This window comes from Sapajus apella, unplaced genomic scaffold (genome assembly GCF_009761245.1).
Source record: "Sapajus apella isolate SASKATOON/1434 unplaced genomic scaffold, GSC_monkey_1.0 scaffold103, whole genome shotgun sequence".
NCBI lineage: Eukaryota > Metazoa > Chordata > Mammalia > Primates > Cebidae > Sapajus > Sapajus apella.
The window spans coordinates 5,570,896-5,589,065 of NW_022437043.1; the positions used below are offsets into that span (position 1 = coordinate 5,570,896).

Below are 18,170 nucleotides of genomic sequence, written 5' to 3' on the forward strand. Positions count from 1 at the left end.
GTTCTTGTTACCCAGGCTAGAGTGCAATGGCGCGATCTCGGCTCACCGCAACCTCCGCCTCCTGGGTTCAGGCAATTCTCCTGCCTCAGCCTCCTGAGTAGCTGGGATTACAGGCATACGCCACCATGCCCAGCTAATTTTTTGTATTTTTAGTAGAGACAGGGTTTCACCATGTTAACCAGGATGGTCTCCATCTCTTGACCTCATGATCCACCCGCCTCGGCCTCCCAAAGTGCTGGGATAACAGGCATGAACCACCGTGCCGGCCCTATTTATATATTTTTGAGATGGAGTTTCACTCTTGTTGCCCAGGCTGGAGTACAATGGCACAATCTTGGCTCACTGCAACCTCTGCCTCGAGGGTTCAAGTGATTCTCCTTGCCGCAGCCTCCTGAGTAGCTGTGATTACAGGCACCCGCCACCATGCCTCATTAATTTTTTGTATTTTTAGTGGAGACGGGGTTTCACCATGTTGGCCAGGCTGGTCTCGAACTCCTAACCTCAGGTTATCTTCCCTCCTCAGCCTCCCAAAATGCTGGGATTACAGGTGTGAGCCACCACAGCTGAGCTCTTTTATTTATTTTTTTAGAGACAGGGTCTTGCTCTGTTGCCCAGGCTGGAGTGTAGTGGCACAATCACAGCTCATTGAAGCCTTAACCTCCCGGGCTGAAGCAATTCTTCTGCCTCAGCCTCCCAAGTAGCTGGGACTGCAGGCATGCACCACCATGTCAGACTAATTTTTGGTAGAGATGGGGTCTCATTTTGTTCCCCAGGCTGGTCTCTACCTCCTGGGCTCAAGTGATCCTCCCACCTTGGCCTCCCAAAGTGCTGGGATTACAGGTGTGAGCCACCGCACCTGGCCCTATACCACTTTTAAAAGTCATGTTTCTTTTAGAAACGGGGTTTCACCAAGTTGGCCAGGATGATCTCCATCTCCTGACCTTATGATCTGCCTGCCTCCACCTCCCAAACTGCTGGGATTACAGGTGTGAGTTACCGCGCCTGGCCCTATACCACTTTTTTTTTTTTTTTTTTTGGGGGGGGGGTTTCCTTTTGTTACCCGGGCTGGAGTGCAATGGCGCGATCTCGGCTCACTGCAACCTCCGCCTCCTGGGTTCAGGCAATTCTCCTGCCTCAGCCTCCTGAGTAGCTGGGATTACAGGCACACGCCACCATGCCCAGCTGAATTTTTGTGTTTTTAGTAGAGATGGGGTTTCACCATGTTGACCAGGATGGTCTTGATCTCCTGATCTCGTGATCCACCCGCCTCGGCCTCCCAAAGTGCTGGGATTACAGGTGTGAGCCCCCGCACCCGGCCACCTTCTCTTTTTTATAATGTATTTCTGATTTCTAGGGAATTATTCGTAAACTCACCCCGACACTATGTCCCTTGGACATTATCCTTGTATAAACAAAAAGTGCCATTAACGAATGGGTAGAAGTCGAGGGGTGGAGCCTCTGTCCTTGTGCCTGAAGCGAATGTCCCTCAATGCGCCTGCGAGACTCCCACGCCCTGGGAAGGATGCCTATCGATTCGCTCTGGGCTCGGCAGCTCTCTCTGATAGCAGGCGGCCATCTTGCCTGGAGCCTGAGAAAGGGAAGAGAGACAGAGGGAACCGGCGACAGTGGTCTCAGGGCCGCCCCGGGGGGCCTCAAGAACCGGAGGCAGCCCCGGAGGTGGTCCCCGATCCCGGGCTATGCTCTTGGACCTGAGAAGGGAAGGCGGAGGGCGGCGGGGACAAGATGGGTGGGAAATGTCAAGCAAGGAATGCTAGGCGGGGGAGGGGCGTTGCTACGGCGACCGGGGAGGGGCGGTGTCTGTTCTGAATCGCTGTGTGTCACCCGGGCGTTGCCCAGGAAGGGCAGGGCTGGGGTGATGACCATGGTAACAGCCGGGTGGGAGTTCGTGACATCTCCAGCGCGGAGGGACTCGATGTCTACGGCAGTGGTCGCCTGGCGGAAGGGACGGAACTAGATCCCTTCGCTCGGGACGCTCACATTCCAGGCCCTTGTCCTGCAGGCTCCCGCGGGCGGAGGCGCCAGAGGAGGAGGCCAGGGAATGGCCGCGGTGTGGCAGCAAGTCTTAGCAGTGGACGCGAGGTGAGGCGTAGGGTCGAAGCCCATGGGAGCGGAACTTACTGTGGTGCATGCGCAATGGCGATAAGTGAGGCTGGGCGGAGAATTTGCCTTATGCGGCTGCGTGGGCTTGCCGGAGGTGAGCATGCGCAGTAGCGGAGGCGGGCGCGCCCGCCGTGAGTTTCTGGGCCGGAGAGGGTTCTAAACGGCATGCTGGGAAAATGTGGTCAGATGTGGACATGCGCAAAGAGGCTGCCTGTGGGAGGGAGGTGGGGCTCAGGCTGGTGACATCCTATCCCCTATGGGTGTCTCCTAGATTTTTTTTTAACATCATCACTTCCCTGTTCTGACCCCATCACCACCCAACGCTGACCCCCATAATGTCAGTGTGATTTCTGTTGCCATGGTAGACTGACCCCAATTATTGTCCGCGCTGACCCAGTCACCCGGTAGGGACCCCAGCAAGGCAGCAGACTGACTCCATTGTCTGCAAACTCACCTCATCACCATGCTGATTATTGCCGAAGATTCACTCCTACCACAGGACCAAGAGGTCCCCCATCACCACTGCTAGTCATTCTTACTACCTCGGCCCCAGTCACTGCCACATACCTCACTCTCCTGCCCTGTTCCCCGAGCTGATTGATTCCCTCTGTCCTGTGCCTGCTGCCTGCCCTGCATCCTGACCCTGCAGGTACAACGCGTACCGCACACCAACGTTTCCACAGTTTCGGACGCAGTATATCCGCCGGCGCAGCCAGCTGCTGCGGGAGAATGCCAAGGCTGGGCACCCCCCAGCACTGCGTCGGCAGTACCTGAGGCTTCGGGGGCAGCTGCTGGGCCAGCGCTACGGGCCCCTCTCCGAGCCAGGCAGTGCTCGTGCCTATAGCAACAGCATCGTCCGCAGTAGCCGCACTACCCTTGACCGCATGGAGGTGAGCTCCTGGCCACATTCGCCCCCTGGGCATACCCTGCCTGCATACGTTCGCTCTGCAGACTTTCATCAAGCACCTGCTCTGTGCTGGGCACTGTTCTGCATCAGCAGAGGACAAAAAGATAATATGCCAAGTAAATCAATGAACAGACAATAAACTTGGTAAACAGGTCAATAAACATAGAACAAGCCATGTTTGGAGTATCTGTTGAGCAGGGGGAGGGCAGGAACAGCAGAACTCGTGAAGAAGCCACTGCAGTAGTGCAGGCAGGCAGCGGTGGTGGTGGCAGGGGACACGGTGAGAAGTGATCTGGCTCTAGGTAGAATTTCAGGGCTCCACACCTCAAAGGATCTCAGGGGCTTTTTGCAGGATGCACCCACTCTGACCCTCTCCATTTGCAGGACTTTGAGGATGATCCTCGGGCCCTGGGGGCCCGTGGGCACCGCCGTTCTGTCAGTCGAGGCTCCTACCAGCTGCAAGCACAGATGAACCGTGCCGTCTATGAGGACAGGTATGCGCCAGAGGTAGCTGAGGAGGGTGTGGTTGTGAGGAGGAGAGGGGCCCTGGGGCAATGGCAGACTGAACACTCTCACATCTACCTCTTGTCACCCCTCACTTCCTATTGGGGCCCAGGCCCCCTGGCAGCGTGGTGCCCACGTCAGCGGCAGAGGCAAGCCGGGCCATGGCTGGGGACACATCACTGAGCGAGAACTATGCCTTTGCAGGCATGTACCATGTTTTTGACCAGCACGTGGATGAAGCAGGTGAGTCAGTGGGTGGCGGGTTCTATCACCAAGTGTTTGCCCAAACTGTGACAACCAACCAAGGCATCCTTTTCTGAATACCAGGCCCCTGGCACACCTCTGAAGGAGGAATTCGCATCCAGAAAGCCTTCTGCAGACTGAAAAGCCCCCTGCACAGTGGTCTGCAGAGTCTCAGTGCTTTCTCTACTGTAAAGAGCCTCAGAAGCCTAAGAGAGCCCTTTGTAGCAGGGAGCCTGGGTTTGTGAGTCACTTGGAAGAGTTCAAAGATGGGCTGGGCGAGGTGGCTCACGCTTGTAATCCCAGCACTTTGGGAGGCTGAGGCGGGCAGATCACAAGGTCAAGAGATAGAGACCATCGTGGCTAACACAGTGAAACCCCGTCTCTACTAAAAATACAAAAAATTAGCCGGGCGTGGTGCCAAGGGCCTGTAGTCCCAGCTACTCAGGAGGCTGAGGCAGGAGAATCACTTGAGCCCGGGAGGTGGAGGTTGCAGTGAGCCAAGATTGTACCACTGCACTCCAGCCTGGGTGACAGAGCGAGAAGCAAGACTCCGTTTCAAAAAAAAAAGACATTGCTGATGAGAAATCCCCTTGCAGAGGACAGAGTGGGCTACAGTGTCAAGGGTTTTGCAAACGGCCAAGACCTTGATTGTAAATTGTTTGCTAAGACAGGAGCTTTTTCACATTGCAGAAGACTTTTGCAATCTGCAAAGGAGCTGCTAAGACTTAGGGAGCTTTGGCAGAGTGCCCTCTGGGGTTACAGTTCCCTTTGTCAGCCAAGGAAAGCCCTTTGCTGAGGCCACTGTGCCTCATGCAGTGGGGCCCCAGGCCCTGGCACACGCATCAGAGCCTTTTAGAGAGAAAAGTGCCCAGTGTGTGTGCAGACTCCCACAAATGGCTTCTTGGCATTGCAGTTCCACGAGTGCGCTTCGCCAATGATGACCGGCACCGCCTGGCCTGCTGCTCACTCGACGGCAGCATCTCCCTGTGCCAGCTGGTACCCGCCCCGCCCACGGTGCTTCGTGTCCTACGGGGCCACACCCGTGGTGTCTCTGACTTCGCCTGGTCCCTCTCCAATGACATCCTCGTATCCACCTCACTTGATGCTACCATGCGCATCTGGGCCTCTGAGGATGGCCGCTGCATCCGGGAGATCCCTGACCCCGATGGTGCTGAACTGCTCTGCTGTACCTTCCAGCCTGTCAACAACAACCTCACCGTGGTCAGGCTCCAGGGCACCCACTCACCAAGGGCGGGCGGACTGGGTCAGGAAGGCCATCTGAGGGAGTGAGAGTATAAGGAGGGGCAGCCAGGGGGGCCTAGGACCCCCGTGAATCTCATCACAGCAGTCCTAGTGTGGTCAGACTTAAAAGGGAAGCAGATCATAAGACCATTCTTGGTCTGAGATGGCCTTGCTGTGGTAAACTTCAGGGAGCACTGGCCAGGGCAGGGTCCTGGCTCTGGGACCCCTTTGGTCACGTCAGCTGCAGTCCTACAGCTTTCTAACTGCAGGGGCTACCTCTGAGGAGCAGGACGATGAGGCTGAGCCTCATCTGGTCTATCAATGGCAGCCCCACCATGGTCAGACTCCAGGGTAGATTGGTCAGAGAGCAGGGGAAGAACATTAAAAAGTCTGGCATGGCCCAGGGTGGGATGGGGTGAAGTACAGAGGAACTGACCAAGAGCGAGCTTGTGGGCCAGGATCCTCCCCATGTCAGCAGCAGCCCCACAAGTTCCAGAAAGGCGCAGCCAGGGAGCAGGGTAAAGCTGGGATCACAGGCCTGGGCAGGCCCTGTGGTTCTCACACTGCAGGAGGACTGGCCAAGGGGCAGCATGATGGCTCTGAAGGCCCTTTAGTCCCATAGGCAAGTGCCCTACTCTGGGCAGATTGCAAGAGGGGCTGGCTAGGGAGGTGGATTCATGCCTGATCACCTTCTTGTCTACCTGCCACAGCCCCACTGTGAATAGACTCTTAATGGGGACCAGCCAGTCCCATCAACGGTAGCCTCACTGTGTTCAGACTCGAGGAGGGACTGGCTGGGAGCAGAATGATGGTCTGTGCACTCTCCCCACAGGTGGGGAACGCCAAGCACAATGTGCATGTCATGAACATCTCCACGGGCAAGAAAGTGAAGGGGGGCTCCAGCAAGCTGACAGGCCGTGTCCTTGCTCTGTCCTTTGATGCCCCTGGCCGGCTGCTCTGGGCGGGTGATGACCGTGGCAGTATCTTCTCCTTCCTCTTCGACATGGCCACAGGTAGGCAGACAGTAGTTCTGCATCTGGATGCTTGCCCTCCCAGGGCATAGCCCTCACCCTCCCCTTTGCCCTCCCTCCCTCCGCTGCTGCAGGGAAGCTGACCAAAGCCAAGCGTCTGGTGGTGCATGAGGGGAGTCCTGTGACCAGCATCTCAGCCCGGTCCTGGGTCAGCCGCGAGGCCCGGGACCCCTCGCTGCTCATCAATGCTTGCCTCAACAAGTTGCTGCTCTACAGGTGGGTCCCCCACAGGGCCTCCTGGAGATGGAGGGCCTGCCTCCTCCAGCACACTGGGACAGTAGCCCATCTCCTCCATCAGGTTAATTTCATTGAGGGAGCAGTAGTAGCAGTAACACTAACAGCAGTAGTGAGCGTGCACGTTTACAGCAATCACTGCGGCCAGGCCCTGTTTGAAGCAGTTTCTGTGTATCACTGCATTCAGTCCTTGCACCAACCTGTGAGGTAGGTGCTGTTATTAACTCCATTTTGCAGTTGAGCAAACTGAAGCATAAAATAGATGAGGGCAAAAGATATGAACAGACACTTTTCTTTTTTTTTTTTTTTCCCCGAGACGGAGTTTCACTCACATTTACCCAGGCTGGAGTGCAATGGCGTGATCTCGGCTCACCGCAACCTCCACCTCCTGGGTTCAGGCAATTCTCCTGCCTCAGCCTCCTGAGTAGCTGGGATTACAGGCACGCACCACCATGCCCAGCTAATTTTTTGTATTTTTAATAGAGACGGGGTTTCACCATGTTGACCAGGATGGTCTCGATCTCTTGACCTCGTGATCCACCCGCCTTGGCCTCCCAAAGTGCTGGGATTACAGGCTTGAGCCACCGCGCCCGGCCCGAACAGACACTTTTCAAAAGAGGACATTTATGAGGCCAACAAACATATGAAAAAATGCTCATCATCATTGGTCATTAGAGAAATGCAAATCAAAACCACATTGAGATACCATCTCACGCCAGTTAGAATGGCAATCATTAAAAAATCTGGAGACAACAGATGCTGGAGAGGATGTGGAGAAATAGGAACACTTTTACCTGTTGGTGGGAATGTAAATTAGTTCAAGCATTATGGAAGACAGTGTGGCAATTCCTCAAGGATCTAGAGATAGAAATTCCATTTGACCCAGCAATCCCATTACTGGGTATATATCCAAAGGATTATAAATCGTTCTACTATATGGACACAGGCACACGTATGTTCAATGCAGCACTGTTTACAATAGCAAAGACCTGGAACCAACCCAAATGCCCATCTATGATAGACTGGACAAGGAAAATATGGCACATATATACCATGGATTACTATGCAGCCATAAAAAAGGATGAGTTCATGTCCTTTGTAGGGACATGGATGAACCTGGAAACCATCATTCTCAGCAAACTGATGCAAGAACAGAAAACCAAACACTGCATGTTCTCACTCATAGGCAGGTATTGAACAATGATGACACATGGGCACAGGGAGGGAAACATCACACACTGGGGCCTGTTGGGGGATGAGGGGCTAGGGGAGGGACAGCTGGGGGTGGATAGGTTGGGGAGGGATAACATTGGGAGAAATGCCTGATGTAGGTGATGGGGGGTTGAAGACAGCAAACTACCATGGCATGTGTGTACCTATGCAACAATCCTGCAGGATCTGCACATGTACCCCAGAACTTAAAGTACAATAAAACAAAAATAGACTAGGGTTACTTAAAGCAAGGCCTGTTTTCCTTTCTTCCTTCCTTTTTTCTTTGTTTGGTTTTTTTTTTTAGGGGGTGGGGTGTGGGAGTTACTATCCCCACTCAATCTGTCATGTGACCCAAATGCAGTTCTTAGCCTGGGCCACACATTGGAATGACCTGAAGAGTTTTAAAAAATTCTGCCCGGGCCCCTCTGCAGGGCAGTGGTTTCAGAAGTTTTGGGATAGGCCTGGGCATGGGTAGATTGAGAAATTCCCTAAGCGATATCCGGCCAGGCCTGAAAACCACTGCTTAACAGGATGTTTTTTATTCTACCACTTTATTTCTCTCCTTTTTTTTTTTTTTTTTTGAGGTGGAGTCTCACTCTGTCGCCAGGCTGGAGTGCAGTGGCCTGATCTCGGCTCACTGCAACCTCCACCTCCTGGGTTCAAGCGATTCTCCTGCCTCAGCCTCCTTAGTAGCTAGGATTACAGGCATGTGCCACTACGCCTGGCTAATTTTTGTATTTTTAGTAGAGATGAGGTTTCACCATGTTGGCCAGGCTGGTCTCGATCTCTTGACCTCGTGATCCGCCCACCTCGGCCTCCCAGAGTGCTGGGATTACAGGCGTGAGCCACTGCACCCAGCTCTCTCCTCCTTTTTAAACAATTTCTATATATATGCTTTAAAAATTTTTAATTTAAATTTACCCTTAGGTTTGTGCCCATTTCCCACAGCCCCTCCCTTCTTCCTCCTATCACCTCTGGCCCTCTCTTGCCATAGTAAAGCCCATTATGATCCACATCTTTCCATATACCCTTCTCTCTCCACGAATCTGAGGCGTGTACACATACTTATGTGTGTTTTTGTTTGTTTATGAGATAGGGTTTTGCTGTCACCCAGATTGGAGTGCAGTGGCGTGATCATGGCTCACTGCAGCCTCCAACATCTGGGCTCATTTGATTTCCCCACCTCAGACTAAGTATCTGAGATTACGGGCATGTGCCACCATGCTGAGCTAACTTTTTTAATCTATTTTTTGCAGAAATGAGGATTTGCCATGTTACCCAGTCTGGTCTCGAACTCCTGGCCTCAAGCAGTCCTCCCGCCTCAGCCTCCCAAAGTGCTGGGATTACAGGCGTGAGCCACCTTGCCTGGCTCCCACCATAGTTTTGAAGGAAAGACATTTTAAAGAAATGGGTTTTCTTATCACTTAATGTTCCTTTTATGGAGGTACCAGTTTCATTGTTCACCTATTGAAAGACATTCTTGGGCCAGGTGCAGTGGCTCACGCCTGTGATCCCAGCACTTTGGGAAGCCGAGGTGGGCGAATCACTTGAGATCAGGAGGTCAAGACCAGCCTGGTCAACCTGGAAAAACCCTATGTCTACTAAAAATATGAAAATCAGCCGTATGTTGTGACAGGCGCCTGTAATCCCAGCTACTCTGGAGGCTGAGGCTGCAGAATCACTTGAACTTGGGAGGCAGTGGTTGCAGTGAGCTGAGATCATGCCATTGCACTACAGCCTGAGTGACAGAGCCAGACTCCATCTCTTAGGGGAAAAAAAAAAAAAAAAAGGCTGGGCACGGTGGCTCATACCTGTAATCGTAGCACTTTGGAAGGCCGAGGCAGGTGGATCACGAGGTAGGAGTTCAAGATCAGCCTGGCCAATATGGTGAAACTAAAAATATAAAAATTAGCCAGGCATGGTGGTACACGTCTATAGTCCCAGCTACTCAGGAGACTGAGCAGAAGAATCACTTGAACCTGGGAGGCAGAGGTTGCAGTGAGCCGAGATTGCATCACTGCACTCCAGCCTGAGGACAGAGTGAGACTCTGTCTCAAAAAAAAAAGAAAAAAGAAATGGCCTTTTCATACATCTCAAGTTTCTCACCAGGCAATGCCTTGTAGAAACCCCCCAGGTCACCTTTGGGAACTGTGCTTTATTCTTTCTAAGGACTGTGCAGTTTTCCACAGTGTGGGCGTACCATGGTGTGTTCATTTAGTCTCTTTGTGCCTGTCTTAACACCAGGATCTTAGAAAGAAAAACTAGTGAATGAAACTGGAGAGGCTCCTGTTTATATCAACAGAGACAGTTTCTGAGCCATCGGCCCCTATTTACAGTTTATGCAGTCACCTCAGAATTGGGTTTCATAAGCTGGGTATGGTACGTACCTATAGGTAGTCGCAGCTACGCAGGAGGCTGAGACGAGAGGATCACTTGAGCGTGGGAGGTTGAGGCTGCAGTGAGCCATGATCGCACCACTACACTCCAGCCTGGGTGACAGAGTAAGATCCTGTCTCAAAAACAAAAAATATTGGGTTTCATGAACCTTGAAAAGAACTTAGGCATGGGGTGGGGACACAGGCCCACAACTTGTCCCCCTGCTGGGGCTGGGGCTGTGTTTTGACCTTCTTTCTCGTCCTCCTCTCAGAGTGGTAGACAACGAGGGGACCCTGCAGCTGAAGAGAAGCTTCCCCATCGAGCAGAGCTCACACCCGGTGCGCAGCATCTTCTGTCCCCTCATGTCCTTCCGCCAGGGGGCCTGCGTGGGTGAGTCCTATAGGTACAGGGGATCTGGGTGGCTGGGGGAGGGGCAGGGACCAGGGCTGGTCCCGACTTGGCTCAGATATCACGACACCCTGACACCCTGACTTCCTGGGCCTCATGACCCCTCACACCCCAACAGCCTCAGTCTGGGACTGACAGCTCCAAACAGCTCAGAGAACTCACAGTTTGCACTTGATCTCAGCCAAAAGGCCGAGAAGCAATCAAAACACACTTTGAACACACCTCCCCCAAAAAAGCCCAGAGACCTTGTACTCTGCACACAGTACTGAAATAGCCAGGTGACCTCCCAGCTAGGGATGGGGCCCCCTCAAACTTCCCCAAGCCATGCTGGAAACTCACACCTCCAACATACACCCTTCAACACCTCAGGGACTTCCCACCAGGGGCACCCCAGGCGCCTCCCGATGGCCTCTCCCTCTCACCCCGACAGTGACAGGCAGTGAGGACATGTGCGTGCACTTCTTTGATGTGGAACGGGCAGCCAAGGCTGCTGTCAACAAGCTGCAGGGCCACAGTGCGCCCGTGCTTGATGTCAGCTTCAACTGCGACGAGAGCCTACTGGCCTCCAGTGACGCCAGCGGCATGGTCATCGTCTGGAGGCGGGAGCAGAAGTAGGGTCCTGCCGGCCCTGCTGCTGTCCACCATCTCATCCCTTTACTCCAGCCTCGTGTTGTAAATAAAGCTTCAGTGGTTGTGCTGAGGGCCGGCTCCCAGCTCTGCCGGGGACTGGCAGGGGAGCAGGCAGCTCCAGGAACACGGTGGAACGGAGTTCATTGACTCATTTGTGCATTCATGCATCAACGATTCATTCATTCCACAAGCATTGATTGAATGTCTGCTGGGTCACAGGCACCGCTTTAACTGTTTTACACACTCATGCATTCGATAGACGTTAGTGAGCCCTGACTGTGTGCCAGGAACTGTTCTAGGCACTGGGGATACTGCTGTGACCTAATCTGATGGAAATGCCTGCCCTTGTTGGGCTTGTGTTGTAGAGGAGACAGTAGACAAAAATATGGAACAGGTCAGCTAATGATGAGTGGTGCAAGGAAAATAAGGCAAGGATGGGAGACAGAGCTGCAGAAGTTGGAGTTGGGGGAGTGGGACTTTACGGTATCAGGGAAGACATTCCTGACAGGGTGCCTTCTTTTGTTTTTGAGAGGGGGTCTCACTCTGTCACCCAGGTTGGAATGCAGTGGCATGACCATAGCTCACTGCAGCCTCAACCTCCAGGGCTTAGGTGATCCTCCCACTTCAGCTTCCCAAGTAGCTACAGGTGTACACCACTACACCCAGCTAATATATATATTTTTAAAGACGGGGTTTCACCATGTTGGCCAGGGTGGTCTCGAACTCCTGACCTCAGATAATCTGCCCGCCTTGGCCTCCCAAAGTGCTGGGATTTCAGGCATGAGCCACCATGCCCGGCGAGACCCTAATTTTTGTATTTTTAGTAGAGACAGGGTCTTGCCATGTTGCCCAGGCTGGTCTCGAACTCCTGGGCTCAAGCGATACACTCGCCTCGGCCTCCCAAAGTTCTGGGATTACAGGCATGAACAACCACGCCTGGCTCAGGGTGACATTTAAATAAAGACCTGAATGAAGTGAGTGGGAGTCATAGTGTAGGGGCAGAACATTTTAGGCAGAGAGAAAGCCAGCCTAAAGACCCTGAGGCTGGAGCGTTCCAGAAGGATCATTGTGTATGCCAGAGTCTTGCTGGACCATAGTGTGACAGTAGATGGGGTCGGACAGGCCAGATGCTATCGTGCTTCGGGAGCCACAGTGAAGACTTTGGCTTTTTTTCAGAGTAGGGGGTGATGCATCACCAGAAGGTCTCAAGCAAAGGAGGGGCACAATCTGACTTGGTCATAGAGGCTCCCTCTGGCTGCTGAAGGGAACAGATTGAGGGTGGGGGTTGAAGCAGGGGACCCAGCAAGAGACCCCTCGAGCGCAGTCATGGGGACTTGCAGCAGGGTAGCACAGTGGAGTAGTGGGTGGGAAATATTGGGTTGGACCCCCAGGGGGTTCACCATGTTAGGCTTCAGGACTCTGCTGCCTCCTGTGGTGAGTGGCTCCATTCCCAGACTCCTCCACATAGCAGCCCTTGCCTGGGCCCCACCCCTCTCTATGCATCATGTTTTCTTGAAAGCAGGGAGCACAGGTGTTGAGTCCTGGAGCCCCAAACTGATGTAGGAGCAACAGGGAGCTAAGGCTGAGCTGGGGCCTCCTGTTGTGTGGTGGACTCTCCGTCACTCAGACCATGCCAGTCTCCTCCCAGCCCCATCCAGGGTGCAAATTCCAGCCCTGGAACAGCTCAGAGACCAAAAAGTGTTGATCAGTATTTGAGGGGAGCCCCAAGAGAGGAGAAAAAGCTTTGAGTATTGATGGAGGTAAATAACCCAAACCGTGTACCAGTGGCCTGGGTCACCAGAAAAGGTCAAAGTTACCAGAAGCGGCAAAGAGGCTCTTGCTCCGGCCTCTCCCTCCCTCCCCAGCGTTATTTGCTGCCACATATGCGTCAGTTGGAACTGCGACTCTCAGGACCTTAGGGTCAGTCCACAGCATGGTGGAGACTCCAGCTTGGCTCGGTGTTGTTGAGCTGCTGAACTCGCACCAGCAGTCTTCTTGGAGGGAAATAATCTCCCGTTTGTTCAGTCCAGTTATTTGACAGTGTGGTTATTTGCATCCCAAGCATTTCTAACCGGGACTTCCATCTAATAGACCTCAGGGTACATGGTGGTGAGATAGGGACATCAGTGAGGTGGACTGTTCCTGTGGTCAGGGTCATGTATATATGTGTGTCATGATCCCCAGTACCAGCCCCAGGCTCAGTGATTTGCTAGGAGGACTCCCAAGACTCAGTATGTGGTTGTATTCATGGCTATGATTGATTTATTACAACAAAAAGATAAAAAGATACAGAGCAAAATCAGCAAAAAGAAATGGTGTGTGAGGCCAACTCCTGGGGAAACCCAGGCACAAGTTTCCAAGGCTCCTCTCTCATTGGAGTCACACAAGGTGTGCTCGGTTCACAGTAATGGGTTGTGACAATATGTGTGAAATGTTGCCAACCAAGGAAGCTCAATTAGAGACTCAGCACTCAGAGCTTTTTTTGTTGTTTTTGAGATGGAGTCTTGCTCTGTCACCTGGGCTGGAGTGCAGTGGCGCGATCTCGGCTCACTGCAACCTCTGCCTCCCAGGTTCAAGCGATTCTTCTGCCTCAGCCTCCTGAGTAGCTGAGGCTACAGGTGTGTGCCACCATGCCTGGCTAATTTTTGTATTTTTAGTAGAGATGGGGTTTCACTATATCATCCAGACTGGTCTCGAACTCCTGACCACGTGATCCGCCTGCCTCAGCCTCCCAAAGTGCTGGGATTACAGGCATGAGCTACTGCACCTGGCTGGTACCAAGCTTTTATTGGGGGATGGTCCCACAGGCATCCCCTACCTGGCACCTACCCAAATCCCAGACTCCCAGAAGGAAAGCAGGGGTTCAGCATAAACCACTTTTTTTTTTTTTTTTTTTTTTTTTACAAACATCTTAGGTACAGTGAGCCATTCTTTGTTATTTTATTTTATTTATTTTATTTTATTTTATTTTTTGAGACAGGGTCTCACTTTGTTGCCCAGGCTGGAGTGCAGTGGCTCAAACACGGTTCACTGCAGCCTCAACCTTTCAGGCTGAAGTGGTCCTGCCTCAGTTCCCAAAGCAGCTGGGACCACAGACGTGCAACACCATGCCCCTGGCTGATTTTTGTAGAGATGGGTTTCACCATGTTCCCCAGGCTGGTCTTGAACTCCTGGGTCAGGTGATCCTCCCACATTGGCCTCCCAAAGTGCTGGGATTACAGGTGTGAGCCACCACACCCAGCCAGAGTGAGCCATTCTTATCTCTTAGGGAGTGGTGGGAATCCTCCTAGAATCTATGTACCCCCAGCAGCCAAGGGCCAACCTTGAAGCAGGCTTTTCCAAGGATCGCAGTCGAGGCCTACTGTGTTACTATTTTTCTGCATGATGTGCAACACCACACAGATGCCCAGTTTCCACCAAAGTCTGTGGATGGCGAGATAATTTGGGGGAACCTTTTTCGCTAACACTTTCTTCTTTTGTTGACACTCTTCACATTCTCTGTTGAGTCTGAATTCAAGATGATTGATTGTGAATATTGTTGTGCATGATTTTGGCAGTTTCCTCCTTGTGAAATTTTGAGGTGGCAGAGTTGACATTCTGCTTTAAACTCATCTTGGTGGTACTTTTCTTGACTCACCACCTAAGAGGGAATAAATAATGAAGAAAGAATAAAAATAATGTTATCAGTCACATTTGGGCCTCGGTTAACTTGTCCAGCATTGTTACTGTGCCTCTGGTTTGACATCGTATCTGGAGCTCTGTCAACCATTCCACTGTTAATACTACTCTGGTCTTGCCTCAAATCGAGGCTTCCATTAACTGTTTCTTGCCCTTTGTCTGACTTTGAACCCGTTTGTTTGTCAGCCACTTCATCATCAAGAGCCTCTCTGGTCTGAAACCAAAGCTAGACCTTTGTTAACTATTACCCCACCAGTGTACCACTGGTCAAATCTCAAACCAAGGCTACTGTATAATATTTCACTAGCAATTGGCTTCTAATCTGACCTTGAACTGAACTTGCGCTTCTATTAACTACAGTATTTGTGATCAGTGCCCTTTTGCTCCATTCCAACCTCAAGGACCCTCAGTCCTGACCTTGAATCTGGGCCTCTGTTAATTATTTCACCATCCATGTCCTTATGGTGTCAATTCCAATCTGCACTTCCGTATTAGCAGTTGTACCATTGGCTGGGCGCAGTGGCTCACGTCTGTAATCCCAGCACTTTGGGAGGCTGAGTCGGGCAGATCACCAGAGGTCAGGAGTTCAAGACCAGCCTGATCAACATGGAGAAACCCCATCTCTACTAAAAATACAAAATTAGCCAGGCGTGGCGGTCCATGCCTGTAATCCCAGCTACTCTGGAGGGTGAGGCAGGAGAATCACTTGAACCCGGGAGGTGGAGGTTGCTGTGAACCGAGATCGCGCCATTGCATTCCAGCCTGGGCAACAGAGCAAAACTCTGTCTCAAAAGAAAAGAAAAGAAAAGAAAACCAAAACAGTTGTACCAAACAGTTGGCCTATGAAGTCCAAACTTCAGCCCAGGCCTCACTGACTCTTTAGTCTGACCTCATACCTGGGCATCTCTTAATGTTTGTTTCACCAGCACCTATGACCTCAAACCCAGACACTTTATTATTTATTTATTTGTTTGTTTATTTGAGACAGAGTCTCCCTCTGTTGCCCAGGCTGGAGTGCAGTTTCATGATCTGAGCTCACTGCAAACTTCGCCTCCTGGGTTTAAGCGATTCTCCTGCCTCAGCCTCCAAAGTAGCCAGGATTACAGTGTGTGCCACCATGCCTGGCTAATTTTTGTATTTTTAGTAGACATGGGGTTTCACCACATTGGCCAGGCTGGTCTCAAACTCCTGATCTCAAGTGATCCCCCCGCCTTGGTCTCCTAAAATGCTGAGATTACAGGCGTGAGCCACATGCCCGGCTGACCTTCATTTGATATTCTAGCTTACAGGTCCTACTGGTCTCTAATTAAACCTGGACCTCTGTTCATTTTGCATCTAACATCCTCATGGATCATACCTGGTCTTCTTTTTAACCATTCAACCTCTGTCCCCTCTGATCTGACTTTGAATGTAGGCCATTTTAACCCCTAAACCATCATTTGGTCTGATCTCAAACCTGGTCTACTGTTAAGCACTACAGCGTCAACGTCCTTCTGGCTTGTTCTCAAAATCTGGGTTATCTTTTCTAGTCATTCCACATTCAGGGTCGTCCTGCTCCCTAATCAGAGCTCTTCCACTCTCCCTGCTCTCTCCTCTGTCTGACTCATAACCAGGATTTACATTTCCGATTTCATATTTCAAGATCTACTGGTCTAGTTAGCCAACACAGCCATTTAACTATCCCCAAATCCTTCTACTCCAAGCCTTCTCAGACCAGTCTTCTATTAAATATACCACCAACTCCCATCTGGTTTGACCTTGAATCTGATCCTCTGCTAACTGCTCCATTGCCAGTGTCCTGGGATCTATCATTGAACTTGTACAGTTATCTCTCCTAACACCAGTGCCCCTAGAGTGTGAACGCAAACCCCAGGCTCTGTTAACTATTCTAGACTCGAGTCCCCTCTGAACTGACCTCAAACCCAGATAGTAATTCGATTGTCGTCATCCCTTTTTCTCTGGTCTAACCCTAAACCAGGGTCGCTGTTAAGTGTTATGCCTGGAATATTCCTCTAGTCTGAAGTCAAGCATTTGCTAACTATCCCAGTATTAAATCCCATCTCCCTGTCTAGATATTCAACAGCATAATTAAAGCAGAACTAATTAAAAATCCTTATCCCCCCCCTTTTTCGAGATGGAGTCTCGCTTTGTCACCCAGGCTGGAGTGCAGTGGCCCGATCTCAGCTCACTGCAACCTCTGCCTCCAGGGTTCAAGTGATTCTCCTGCCTCAGCCTCCTGAGTAGCTGGGATTATAGGCATGTGCCACCACACACGGCTAATTTTTGTATTTTTAGTAGAGATGGGGTTTCACCATATTGGTCAGGCTGGTCTCGAACTCCTGACCTCATGATCTGCCCACCTTGGCCTCCCAAAGTGTTGGGATTACAGGCATGAGCCACCACGCCCGGCCTTTTGTTTTGTTTTTTTGAGACAGAGTTTTGCTTTTGTTGCTCAGGCTGGAGTGCAGCAGCACAATCTCGGCTCACTGCAACCTCCGCCTCCTAAGTTCAAGCGATTCCCCTGCCTCTGCCTCCCAAGTAGCTGAGACTACAGGCACCATGCCCGGCTACTTTTGCATTTTTAGTAGAGACAGATTTTCTCCATGTTGTTCAGGCTGGTCTTGAACTCCTGTCCTCAGGTGATCTGCCCGCCTTGGCCTCCCAAAGTGCTGGGATTATAGGTATGAGCCACCACGCCTGGTCAAAATCCTCACCCCTCTTATTTGACCTCAAATCTGGGTGTCTTTATTCTATCATCAGTGATTTTCTGGTCTATTATTGGACTCTGTGTATTAACTCTTCTATCATCAATGTCCCTATCTGACTTTAAACTATGGCCTCTGTTCATTCTTCCACTATACGTTCCTCCCTGATAGTGTTGCCTTCCACACAGGCCTCTGATAAAACTTCCACTGTTAGTGCCCCCTTAAACAAGGACTTTGGTTAGTGAGTTTGCCATCAATACCTTCTTGTTTTATTTTTTATTTTTATTGAGACAGAGTCTTGCTATTGTCACCCAGTCTGGAGTGCAGTGGTATGATCTCAGCTCACTGCAACCTCTACCTCCTGGATTCAAGCAATTCTCCTGCCTCAGCCTTCTGAGTAGCTGGGATTACAGGCGCGTTCCTGTAATCCTGCATGGCTTTTTTTTTCTTTTGAGACAGAGTCTCACTCTGTTGCCCAGGCTAGAGTGCAGTGGCATGATCTTGGCTTACTGTAACCTCTGCTTTCTGGGTTCAAGTGATTCTCCTGCTTCTACCTCCTGACTAGCTGGGACTACAGGCATGTACCACCATGCCCAGCTAACTTTTATATTTTTAGTAGAGATGGGGTTTCACCATGTTGGCCAGGCTGGTCTTGAACTCCTGACCCCAGGTGATCTGCCCACCTCAGCCTCCCAAAGTGCTGGGATTACAGGCGTGAGTCACCGCGCCTGAATGGACCATTGTTAAGTGTCGTTATCCATGCCTCTTCAGTTACACTTTAAACCTGGGCTTATGGCAAATACTTCAGCATTAGTGGCCTTCAGACCTGAACCCAAATGTAGGAGATGAAATTACTGGACTTATAATGACTTCAAAGTA

General features: G+C 51.4%; 1 protein-coding gene and 1 long non-coding RNA gene across 7 annotated transcripts in view; one reads left to right on the top strand and one right to left on the bottom strand.

Moving 5' to 3' along the window:
* Positions 1-2,687, bottom strand: part of LOC116536769 — a 3,507-nt gene extending 820 nt beyond the window's left edge. The window contains exons 1-2 of one of the 2 annotated variants that reach the window (XR_004262788.1): positions 2,140-2,687; positions 1,375-1,588 (exon numbers count right to left, since the gene is read on the bottom strand). This is a non-coding gene — a long non-coding RNA (uncharacterized LOC116536769). The other variant, XR_004262789.1, reaches the window with a different exon arrangement.
* Positions 1,407-11,039, top strand: WDR13 (WD repeat domain 13). Of its 5 annotated transcripts, none has more exons than XM_032258613.1 (10): positions 1,407-1,677; positions 2,021-2,100; positions 2,771-3,011; positions 3,413-3,522; positions 3,645-3,775; positions 4,689-4,996; positions 5,850-6,030; positions 6,123-6,264; positions 10,142-10,260; positions 10,648-11,039. In XM_032258613.1, exons 1-10 carry the CDS (start codon positions 1,432-1,434, stop codon positions 10,719-10,721), a joined length of 1,632 nt encoding a protein of 543 aa, XP_032114504.1. In that variant the 5' UTR covers positions 1,407-1,431; the 3' UTR covers positions 10,722-11,039. The 5 variants fall into 5 exon arrangements, with proteins under 5 accessions (XP_032114504.1, XP_032114501.1, XP_032114506.1 ...); XM_032258610.1 differs by having other exon boundaries at positions 10,709-11,039; XM_032258615.1 differs by lacking the exon at positions 10,648-11,039 and adding an exon at positions 10,397-10,634.
* Positions 11,040-18,170: the final 7,131 nt, after the last annotated feature.

Coding starts and splice junctions, on each gene's coding strand:
- WDR13 (XM_032258610.1), top strand. CDS start 1,432: ATGGGTAGAAGTCGAGGGGTGGAGCCTCTGTCCTTGTGCCTGAAGCGA. Junction 2,101..2,770: donor GTCTTAGCAGTGGACGCGAG/GTGAGGCGTAGG, acceptor CTGACCCTGCAG/GTACAACGCGTACCGCACAC. Junction 3,776..4,688: donor CCAGCACGTGGATGAAGCAG/GTGAGTCAGTGG, acceptor TTGGCATTGCAG/TTCCACGAGTGCGCTTCGCC.